Below are 12,019 nucleotides of genomic sequence, written 5' to 3'. Positions count from 1 at the left end.
CATCGAGCATTCACATAATATGTTGATAAGTGTTGTACCACTTAACCCTACTTATACAAACATTCAAATAATCTTCCTATAATATAAACATTCACTAATAGTCTACTTCAAGCGGCAGTTGAGGAGCGTCGATGGACTGTTGAGGTGTGAACTAGTTACTAAGGTTGTTAGGGTTAGACGAGTGAATTTAATCGAATTCTATACATCCATCTATATTATAAGTTAGCAAAAAAAAAAAAAATAATAATTTGAAATTTGAAATCGCAATATGTTGTATTGCTAATTAAATTTTAATTAATTAATAAATAAATAAGTCAGTATGGTACAGTATTACCGTGGTATACGACTTCTAATATCATGTACCAGCTAAGTTTAGATAGTTGGTACCGTACTACTAACATTATATTGGTATCAACCAATTTGATACAATTAATATGAAAATTGGTTGGTTTATTTTAGTACAAAATTAACACTCCTATTCTTATTAATCGTTATAGGTTTAGCTCATTTTTGTTCTTTAACATATATTATCTGTTATCTCATTTATGCAATAATCAAAAGTTTTGGATGTAGCAGGGCCTCCAAAAAGATTGGAACGTCCATGTTCATCTATATGAATATACTGCATTCCAACTACGTGGGACGTCTCGGTCGTCTAGAGTTTGTCTAACAAACTGGCACATGAAGGCTATTAATTGGACATTTTTCGTAAACTTTATCACACTTTACCATCGACCACTTTGAAAGTAAAGTGACAGTCAGTAGTTGCTTAAAGGAAAATGCAACCCCTGAATACGAATTTCATCCGGTTCATCGAACATCGGCAGTTCTGCTCAATTACGAATTTGAGACATGATGTTTAAATGCTTAAAATTGTTGAAATCAGACAAATAAATACTCGATCTTACTGAAATCTAAAAACCCAACAAACTTTCATTTTTTGAACGATCAGCTCCCTAGATAATTTTTTCGAATGCATAAATCCTTAAAACCAAAACGATACGTCATTTCTATTTTTTTCATACTCAAATGACACTCACATATGTTTGTTAGGATCCTGTGAATTTTATTTGAATATGAAAATTCAATAATTAATAGTTTTTTTTTTTATTATTGTTATTTGAATATGAAAAATAGATAATGACTAACGGAGATGACGTATAATCATCTTGTTTTATTAGTTTATCGTGTTTTGTTATTGATATGTATAAAGAGAAATTATATATTCCTTCCGTTTGAACAATATTCCACCAAATTTATTAATTCTTTATCCATTAACATAAAAATATGTTGTGTTATTGTGACACTTCAGTCTAACCATACCAGATATTGTTCGTTTTATTCACACCTGGACTCACGTTCTTGAAACGCGTCTTGGGTCGAGGAATATGATTGGATACCTTCCTTGTTAGACTTGTTTCAAAACCTAAAGTTCATATATGAACAAAAACATATAATATCTAATATGATTAACCTACGATGTTACGGTTATACTATATAGTTTTGATGAAAGATAATTACACCTGAATACAATACATATCCAATTTTTTTTCTTGATTAACCTGGATGTCTAACTCGCTATACGAGCTAACTAATCTTATGACGACCACCTGTTTTGCAGATAATCTGGAGTCACTGCATCTGACCCTCCGTGGCCACAAGAAGATTTTTATTCCTCCTTGGATTTAAACCTGAGACCTCCTGATACTTTTAATCTTTGGAGTCGAGCTCAAACCAATCAGGCATCACCCTTGTGATTATATACACCCATTTTTTTTTATTATAATAATAATAGAGATGTGGCTAGGGTGTCTCCCTCTTAGAAGTTAGACGTGAAAGGGTGTCTTTTAAGTCATGGTCATCTTTTTCCATAATGGTATAAAAGAATATTCCTCAAAATTAGGCCACTCCAACCCAATTGGTTGACAAAATATGCCCAAGGACTCGTCGGTGGTGTTCTACTTGTATGTAAATAACCCATAAAATAACAATATAATTTATTTTAAATAAAATTAAAAGTGCCTAAAAATCATATTATTTTTATTAATATTTTACAAGCTCAGTTGTCAAATAAACAGCATGATTTTGTTCAAATACAAAATAGATTTGTAGTTTGATTTAAGCCCTCTGTTAATCTCAGCCGTCGAATGAAGCAAAAAATGACCTCTCACATTTATATCTATAGATAAAATTACTGATAATCAACATTTTGCTTAAATATTAAAGAAAAATGTCACGGAAATAAGGGGGTGTTTGAGATTGCTTATTTAAGACAACTTATGTTTTTTTATAAAAGTGTTTATTAACTTACGTGGTATCAAACCGAAGTTATGTAAAAAGTGTTTGAATTAGCTTATAGTGATACCAAAAAACAATAAGCTGATAAGTTGTTTTTTAGTGTTTGACAATTTTTGCTTATATATGTAAAATGATTAAAAAGAACAGTTATTGACTTATGAGAGTGTTTAAGATTTGTTTATTAACTTATTTATTTTTTAACATGTACAAATTTATTTTTTATCATTTATAATAATATTTTTGACAAAAATTTATATCAATAAGATTAATAATTTATATCAATAAGATTAATAATTAACAAACATTAATAAAACATGGTTAAAATGGTAAACTGGTAATAAACAATTTGTCATAAGTCAAGAAGGATTAACTTATTAAAAACTACTTATTACCGGTTTGACACCGGTATAAACAATTTTTTTTTCATCCAAACACTAGCATTTAACTTATCACCGATACCAAACTGAAATAAGTCAAAAAATACTTAAAATAAACAATCCCAAAAACTCCCTAAATCAACCTTAGCTATAACAAATGTATGATATTTTATTTGAGTAATAATTTATTTTTATATCAATAGAATATACCAATTAAAAAAAGGATATTATTAAATAGTAAATTATTTTATGCCATTGATTATGGCAATTAATCACATATCCTTTTAAACTGTGAAAGCTACATCGCACGTCCGTTAGGCCTCCCGTCATCGTCTTCCTTATCTTCTTCGGTGGATATATATTTTAAATTTATAAAATTTAATTTTAAATTATATTTCATAATTAGTTGATGATTTAAAATAACTAAAAGACAATATAAAAAAACTTTAAAAAAATAATATTAAAATTAGTCTTTGGGTTAGACCCGGTAGTGGTGGTGGTGGCCCACAAGTTCGACCCGACCACCGAACGCCAACGTGTCACACGGATGTCATTCTCATCTCCTATTCAGCAGGTATCTTTTTCCGATTCCATAATTCCATATGGCATTTTCTCCTTTCCAAATGGTGAAACCCTTTTTCCAGATCATAAATTATTAAATTCACACCAACGATCCGTTCACGACTTATACCTCTCGCATCAATACTTGTACATTGACCTGGAAAGTGAACAGTTCCGTCATGGAAAAGGTCCGATCTTTTGAAACGCGTAACACATAAACTTTCTTTTTCCCTTTGCTTTAAATGGCGAAAGCTGAAGATAGCGGGAACAACAACAGCGTGTAGCTTCCGCCTTGTCTTGCCTTAGCTTGATTCCACTACTTTCTCTCTCTGTCCTCTTTAGGTATGTTTATCTTTCTCTATCAATACATACAAGTATCTGTATGTATATATTTGGCTTGATTCTTACGCTCTTTGATTTTGATGTTGTTAAATATCTAGATCTGCAGGTCATTTTTCTCAACATCAGGTTCATAGATCATCTCAGGTTTGTTCTTAACTCCTTTGCTTGCATATTGTTTTTAAAGTTCGATTGTAGTACATTTTGATGATGTTCAACTGTTGCACACACATCATTTCATGTTATACTCTTTGAATTGTTCTTTTTAGGGCTGCTATCGAATCTATTTGACTTATGATGTGATGTTTTAGTGTTGTTTTGCTGAATTTGTTCTTCTGTTGCCGGTTTCTTTGTGTGTGTGAGGTTTTACATGACCAGAGGTCTCGATTCGACAATGTATTGCAGAAGATCCACGCTTATGCGTACCATTAAGTGTTTATGAGTTTGATTTTTTTTTCATTTCCCTACTGAGGTGTACGGTGTCACGTTTTAGTGTTTTTCTGCTGGCCTTCTTAGTTTTGACGATGCTTCTTATGTGTGAGTTTAAAAAAATGTCGGTAATAAATTTGGCAAAATGTAACATAAAATTTACTTTTATGCGTTTTGTTAAGTGGCTTTAGAGTCATGCATACTCATAAGCATACACAGAGGCTAATGCTTCACGGGTTGTTTGTGTTTTGATGTTTTAAGGTTTTATAAAATTTGATTTTAGATGAATCATTTTATTATAGTATTGGTGTAGGTTTTCCGTTTTGAATTTTCTCTTCAGTTTATGGTTTCAAGGAGATATTTGAAACAGTGAATAAACAGCTTATGAAAATGGTGAATTTGTCTTTTGAGGACCTATGATTCTGTTCATTCTATTCTTGAATGTCTCAAATGCAATTCTATCATATTATCATTGATCTTAACTGCAAACAGTTTTGGATCACTGTCATTACAAATGCTTTAGGTGAAATAGATTGAGTATATGCTATTTTGTATTTTGTGTATCTGTCACATCTGATGCCTGTTTAACTTGATCTACAAGATCAATTTGTTGCACCAAATGAGCCTTCCCCTGCAGCATCTGTAGTCTTCTTGTCTTGGTAATTCTCATTTTATGGATCTCATGGGTCACTATGTTTTATGATATTCTTTTTTATCTCTTTACATTCTTATATGTACAATTTGATACTCTACTGTTGACAGCATCTTGGATTAATATTTTATTTTTGGGGTTAATTTTCTATTTCTTATTCAGACCTCTAACACGATTGATAAAATTTTTGCGTCTTTTATCAAAGTCTACTTTAATAGTCTGCCAGAACATTACCTTTTTATTTGGTTATGTTCCTAGCCTTTATCACAAGTTAGGTCTGTTTTTTTAGCCGTAAGCCCCTTGTATCTTTTCAGGAACTAAATATCATTTACGTATATGCTTCATAGAGTGACTTATTTGCTGATGTCTCATATGGCTGTGCATATGTTTACTTTCATTAGGCGTCAATAACAATAAACTTCATAACTATTTTACGACAACCAGAAGCTTAAGGAGTTGATTAAAGATGATTTAAGAATATGTTCTTGCATTTCCCTATCTATTGTGATGAATTAGATGTACTAGTAATTTCTTTTTTCTCTTGTGTCTCATGCACTAGTGGCAGTTCAGTCAATCTGATTTTATTTCCTTCTTGTGCTCCTATTTGAAAAACGTTACTAAATTCTAGATATGAGCACAAGGGAGTGCATATGCTAAATTTGAGCATACTGCACTTCAATTAGTATTTCTGTTTGTTTTGCTTGAATGTTGATATTAATGCCAAGATTTTCTCTCTCTTGTTCTATTAGTCTGTTTTCATAGCAAGTAAGCTCTTTGAAATAGCAGTAGTTTTTCTGATATAGGCTACATGTGCAGATTACAACAATGACTCCGCCCATTGAGACTCCAAACAAACCTGCTAACTCTCATCATCATTCACATCCTCCTCTTAATGAAAGAATCCTTTCATCCATGAGGAGAAGATCAGTTGCTGCCCATCCGTGGCATGATCTTGAGATAGGTACTTTATTTAATTTGAGTCCTCCTTGGATTCATAGAATAAATATATCTGTATAATGATGTAGTGATATTCAAGCATCTGATTTTTGTGATGATCCATTGCAGGACCAGGAGCACCAACGATATTCAACTGTGTAAGGATGTAGAACTAATATTGATCAAAGTCCAGTTAATTGAAATCACCATCCTTGCTTAGAGAATTGTGTGTGTGTGTGTGTGTGTAGTTTTTTTTAAGGTTTGGGGTGATACAAGCAGCTTCATATTTTCTTTTCACCTAAATTTCTCGGTATTTGTATTTGTGCAATTAAAATTTTAATTGTATGCATCGCTGGAAGTACCCATTTAGGTGCTCATTTGTAAGAGAAAGGATTTATCATAAAACCACTCTTTTTTTGCAGGTGATTGAGATTAGCAAGGGGAGCAAGGTAAAGTATGAGCTCGACAAAAAAACAGGACTTATCAAGGTAAATGAGGATGATAATTGGTGAAATGAGATGGGATATATGGTTTCCGTAATTTCTAATATGTGGTTTATCAGGTTGATCGTGTCCTATATTCATCAGTTGTGTACCCTCACAACTACGGCTTCGTCCCTCGTACTCTCTGTGAGGACAACGATCCACTTGATGTCTTGGTTATCATGCAGGTATGCCACTTTATTTTACATTTTATCTAGTTTTGCATCCATTCATCTAGTGCATTTGCTTTGTTGGCTCGTTTTTCATTGAAGGGTCCCATTTCCATAGATGTTTTTTTTTTTTTGAAGTATATAATATTTATATACGGCAAATGCAACAAATAAACTCACACACCCTCCTCACCCATGGTGAGGTTTGAACCCCTGACCTCCCAGAAGGCCAAGGGATACGATACCGCTAGGCTAAAGGCCTTTTGGTTCCATAGATGTTGATGAACCCACAAAACGTAGATGAGGAACAGAAGCAATGAGCCATAAGCTAGTGGTTTAAATTTACCAAATACTGATTTACTTTTCACTTCATATTAAACTCGTGAGGTTTCTTATATCAAATGGAATATGCAGCAATGTCACTGACTTATTGTGGTGCTTTGAAAACACCTGCAGGAACCAATCCTGCCTGGTTGTTTTCTTCGTGCCAGAGCAATTGGTGTCATGCCCATGATTGATCAGGTATGATATTGTCTTTTTTTATGAATGACAAATTTTTTTTAACAAATTTGCTGACATTGGTTGATATCATGAATCAGGGAGAGAAGGATGACAAGATAATTGCAGTGTGTGCTGATGATCCTGAGTATAGACACTACAGTGACATTAAGGAGCTGCCACCACATCGTTTGGCTGAGATCCGCCGTTTCTTTGAAGATTGTATCCTTTGAAAACTCAATTGTTATAAGTGCTGGAATCTGTATCACCATTTTGTTAGATGCAATCTTGTTTATCTTGACAACTAATTAGACAAGAAGAATGAGAACAAGGAGGTTGCTGTCAATGATTTCTTGCCAGCTGAGGAGGCAATTGAGGTGGTTAGACATTCCATGTAAGTAGAGAATCGAACTGCTTGATTTTTATACCTTCCTTTTTTCTATTTATGCCTTCCAAGTAGGACCCCATAATAATATTGAATACATAAGTAGTGAAAGCACAAATTCTTTTGTCTGCCCAAAAATAAATGCAAACACTCTCTCTTATGGGTGTCTTAAATTACTAGCACCGTCTCAAAATAAATGTCCATATTTCTGTCTTAGTTTGTCCCAAAGTAACTTTTAAAGGTAAGGGGTTTTTTGGTTGGTTCTCCATTAAGTCCTGTATGGATTAATCTGTCTTTATAGATTGGGAAGATTTTTATTTGGGAGAGCTTTTTCATAGATGGAAGGAACATGTTTTTTAATTGGGAGTAACAGGCTTGAAAAAAACCTGACTTTTTGCATGAAGCTCCCTCCTAAAATAAGCCACTTTCTAATATCATCAAGTCACTACCAAACAGTCGTGAATAGCTGATCGAACTGCTAACAAACAGGCCCAAGCGCCTTTAATTATATTAAGCATAAAATTGTCATTTAGTTGATTAAAGAATGTAATAATTATACATTTCTAAAACTGTATCCATACAGAGGGAGTATATGCATTTATCATATTTTTTGCAAGATCCCAATTCAGAAAGACCTTTTCACCTGGTAAAATACAATAATGGGCTTTGGCGTACAAGTTTTCTTCATTATACATATACAGATGTATACACAGGTGTTGACATTCAGTTGCGATTGATCCAAAGGTGGGGATCTCTTCTTACGCTTCTTATCATAACTTTCTTTCTCACCAGACCCAACCTTGTAGATGTACATATAAATATGCATATGTAGCGTTAAAAAAGGCAGTTGTAGATGGTTTTCTGATTGGTGAAATGATCTGTTTTTATGATAAAAAAATTTGATGCAAAAAGCAAAGTGTTAATGAGGTTGACCTTGTGTTTGGTAACTTGAAGGGATCTGTATGCGGACTACATCGTGGAGAGTTTGAGGAGGTAGAGGTGGATGTCTTACGAATTTATGTTCTGTAATATTCTCATCGCTATATAATGATGACGACAACAAAGCGCAGTTTGTAATACTGAACGAGACTGGTGCAACTGTTACATATATTCTATTTTTTCAATATTTTTTTAATGTATTCACAATGTGTAAGGGAAGAAGCTTTTGTGCACTTTGAAATTCAATGAACTCTTTTGGTCTTCTTTTATGGTTCTGTTGATCGTATATACATATATTAATTTTGATTTTGTTTGATGAAGACGATACTTTTTAGAATTGATTAATTCGAAACATTTAAGTGTCCGATCAAGTGTTTCTAGTATCTCCAACCCACGGTAAAACACAATTTTACGTGAATCTTTTGCTTCAACATATTGGTAAAACAACCGGTACTTCTGTGTAACGGGAGATCTATGGGGCGGAGCTAGGATTGCGAGTACGGTAGCACTATAATGTTCTTAAAAATGGCAAATTAAGGTAATGTAACCATGTACTTGTCTTAAAAAATTGACCAAGGTATAAGAAAATAAGTGTACGTTTTACTTTACTTTTACTAATGATTATTATCACTTGAACCGCTACCCACCGTCTTGCCATGCCCGGTGTTTTTACTTTGGATAAATCTTTATTGGGTGTCATTTATCTTACCGGTAAGTACGTTAAGGATTGTAATTGTAACACCTTAGTTTCTTATTAAATAAATCTTAATATTTCAGCCTTAAATACAAATATTTATACATAATCAAGTACTCCAGCAGCTGCTACATTTAGAAAGCAAGCTAGTGATGAGTTGTTAAGGCTAAAAATGTGTTGGCAAGTCTAGTAAGCATGACTAAGCAAGCTAGTGATGAGTTGTTAAGGCTAGGAGTGTGTTGGCAAGTCTAGTAAGCATGACTAAGCAAGCTAGTGATGAGTTGTTAAGGCTAGAAGTGTATGAGTTGGCAATACTATTGATTACAAGACAAGTCAAGGAAGCATGACAATGACAAGGAGTATTAGAAGTATGAGTTGTAAAGATTCTCTATCTTTATTGGTGAGGTGTCAAACTCTCATAAGAGTACAATTTTTAGAGCAAAAAAGCCAAGTAGTTAATGCAATGAATTTATCTTTAAATAGGGGTTTAAGGGTCACTATTTATGCATACCAAAAAAATAAGAAATCTCTCTATATTTACCTAATTAAGCTTGAAGGAAGGAATCAAAGGAAAAAGTAGGCAAATCAAGGTGAGTACTTATGTGATTTATGAGATACATGTATGATATATATAGAAGTATTTTATGCATTACAAGTTATGTTGGCATGCTTTGTTTTACATGAAAATATTGATACACATACATATTCAAGATATGCATGATGACATACAAGTACACACACAAGACATGAAAATCATTTACATGTTATCATATGTGTTACACAAGGCATAATTTTTTTACATGTTATGTATAACCATAATATCCAACGTACGGGATATTACAAGAAGGAACGTCTTGCAAACGGACCTTATAGGCAGCCTTTTAATGGACCCGGGGGTTAACAAACCTAAAGACAAGTATGGTATACATGCATGTGACAAGTGAGATCTCAAAAAAAATGTTTTATGCATGATAAAAAATATATGATTTTATGAATGTTTATGCATGAGAATAAAGAATATTTTTATACATGATCGAGAATTTTTATGAATTATCATTTACAAAATATCATAAAAATTTCTCATTCATGAACCTATAAATATTCACTAAGCTTATAGCTTATATATCTCATGTATGTATCTCATGAAGGAAGTAAGAAGGATTTGCATAAATTATAACGGTTTTAGTTTGAAAAGCAAGTTTTGTTGTAATACAAGTTATGGTTACGTTTCCGCTAAGTAGTTTCTTCTTTGATGTAAATTCAAGATATGTACTAAATAAAGCTAAATTTCAAGTTCAGATTCAAGAGCTTAATAAAGTTTATCATGTAAAGTAACGGCACCCAATATATATAGAGACGTGGGGCGTTACAGTAATCTCGCATGATAAGGACATAGCAAGAACTAAGAATCTTACTACGTAAATGAGGGAGACGACTCCTAGCATTAACCACTTACCGGGTAAAATACGTTTACCACAATCCATTTTGATCGCCGATAATGTCACCCAACAAAGTAAGTGAGAGTAAGGACTCAGTTGATAAAGAGGTGGTGTGACTTTGCTCAAATACAAGACAGGTTATGGGTTTGATCCTAGGTCTCCCCCCTCTTGCACTAGCTTCAGCCGATAAGTGAGTCAAAAAATATCATTTTATATTAATATCTCTGAATAAAGGTTTTGTATAAAACCGATTAAGATTGTAGTAATCAACTTTTTACCATAAATATTTACATTCTATGTGAATAAGAATAATTTAAAGTTGAAAAGTCAAGATTTTAAAATACGCTCCGTGTCAATTAACATGAAGACACTTTCGAAGTCATGCCAAATTACCAACAAAACTACTTGAAGAATTTGGTCGAGCCAAGCAACTGAATGAAATCAGGTTATCATTTTTAACAACATCAGTAAGTGGGTGTTTGGGATTGCTTATGCTTTTTAACTTATTTCAGTCTGGCACCGGTGATAAGTTGTTTTCTGGTGTTTGGATAAGAAAAAAAAGTGTTTATACCGGTGTCAAACCGGTAATAAGTTGTTTTTGATAAGTTAATCATTCCTGACTTATGAAAAACTGTTTATTACCAGTTTACAATTTTAACCATATTTTATTTAACTCCGGTTTGATACCACATAAGTTAATAAACATTTTTACAAAAAAAAAAAAAAAAATGTTTTAAACAATCCCAAACACCCCCTAAAAATCAATATTTTTTATTATAGATGGGTTTCTTTACAGCATTTGTTTTTTTTTTAAAATTAAATCATAGCATAATTCAAATTATATCTTATATTTCTAAGATTTTTTAAAATTGATTTAAAGAATTTATATAGAGTGAGGGGCTCTTTACCAAAAAAATTTATCAAGTCTTGTATGAATAAATTTGTCTATCTGGATAAATGAGTGTTGTTTAATATTTTCTTTATCTAAATCAACGGTCTGAATAACATAAATGACCGATTTACCCCCAATATTAATTATTTGAACATCAAAACAAAAAATCATAAATAGACCGAAGATGGGGTGTCTCATATGGGAAGGAGGCGGTACTTTAAATAAGGGGTAGGGGTATCATTTTTGTGGCTGAATGGGGACAACTCACCATTTATATCTGTGCAATGAAGTCGTGTTCTATACGAATAAGCCGTAAGTAAACAACCCAAATGAACTGTGCAAATAAACCAAATAAACCAATAAGCCTAATTAAGCCACAAGTAAACAGCCCATAAGATTACATATATCAACATTATATGTCTTGATATGCTTTGATTATTCAATCATTTCCCAACTTTTAGTTAGTTTATTCTTTTATTATCACAATCTTGAGTTATTTTTATTTATATCATTTTTCATTTATTGTTTCATGGAGTTAAGTTTATGATTTACTTGTTTTTACATAATTGGATAGTTAATTTGAACAAGTTGTTTTATGCTAGAACATTCCTTTAACAATATGTTGGTAATTTTCGGCTTTTTGGAGAGCTTAATGAATACAACCACTAGACAAACTTTTTGTATCTTGAAGACCACGACTTGATTACTTTTTTTAAGTAAGCGATAGCATTGATGTTTACGGGTAAGTGCTTACTGGATAAGTGTTTAGGTAAACCGCCCCTTACCTAAATAATACTGAATTGATAAAAGATTTTAAATTTGTGGCCAGAGTGGCAAATTATAATTCTTAGAGCTAGAAATGTAAATAAAAGAAAATTTCAGCGACCGCTTTTTGAAAGATTCAGCATCAGTTTGCAATTGCATAAAC

The 12,019-nt window shown here is 32.5% G+C and overlaps 1 protein-coding gene across 2 annotated transcripts; it reads left to right on the top strand.

Annotated features, from left to right (window-relative positions):
• The first annotated feature begins 3,484 nt into the window (after positions 1-3,484).
• On the top strand, positions 3,485-8,332 carry LOC112520981 (soluble inorganic pyrophosphatase 1-like). Of its 2 annotated transcripts, none has more exons than XM_025129600.1 (10): positions 3,485-3,578; positions 3,677-3,722; positions 5,473-5,617; positions 5,722-5,750; positions 6,015-6,080; positions 6,155-6,262; positions 6,701-6,766; positions 6,844-6,964; positions 7,055-7,136; positions 8,082-8,332. In XM_025129600.1, the coding sequence occupies exons 3-10, from the start codon at positions 5,482-5,484 to the stop codon at positions 8,122-8,124; spliced, it is 651 nt and encodes a 216-aa protein (XP_024985368.1). In that variant the 5' UTR covers positions 3,485-3,578; positions 3,677-3,722; positions 5,473-5,481; the 3' UTR covers positions 8,125-8,332. The 2 variants fall into 2 exon arrangements, with proteins under 2 accessions (XP_024985368.1, XP_024985369.1); XM_025129601.1 differs by having other exon boundaries at positions 3,490-3,578; positions 3,685-3,722.
• Positions 8,333-12,019: the final 3,687 nt, after the last annotated feature.

Source organism: Cynara cardunculus (genome assembly GCF_001531365.2).
Source record: "Cynara cardunculus var. scolymus isolate 2C chromosome LG 11, CcrdV1, whole genome shotgun sequence".
Lineage (NCBI taxonomy): Eukaryota > Viridiplantae > Streptophyta > Magnoliopsida > Asterales > Asteraceae > Cynara > Cynara cardunculus.
This window is presented reverse-complemented; position numbering and strand designations above follow the sequence as displayed.

Excerpts from the sequence above, each read along its gene's own strand:
- LOC112520981 (XM_025129600.1), top strand. The coding sequence starts at position 5,482 with ATGACTCCGCCCATTGAGACTCCAAACAAACCTGCTAACTCTCATCAT. Across the intron at positions 6,767-6,843 it reads TCATGCCCATGATTGATCAG|GGAGAGAAGGATGACAAGAT; the intron begins GTATGATATTGT and ends ATCATGAATCAG. Across the intron at positions 7,137-8,081 it reads GAGGTGGTTAGACATTCCAT|GGATCTGTATGCGGACTACA; the intron begins GTAAGTAGAGAA and ends GGTAACTTGAAG.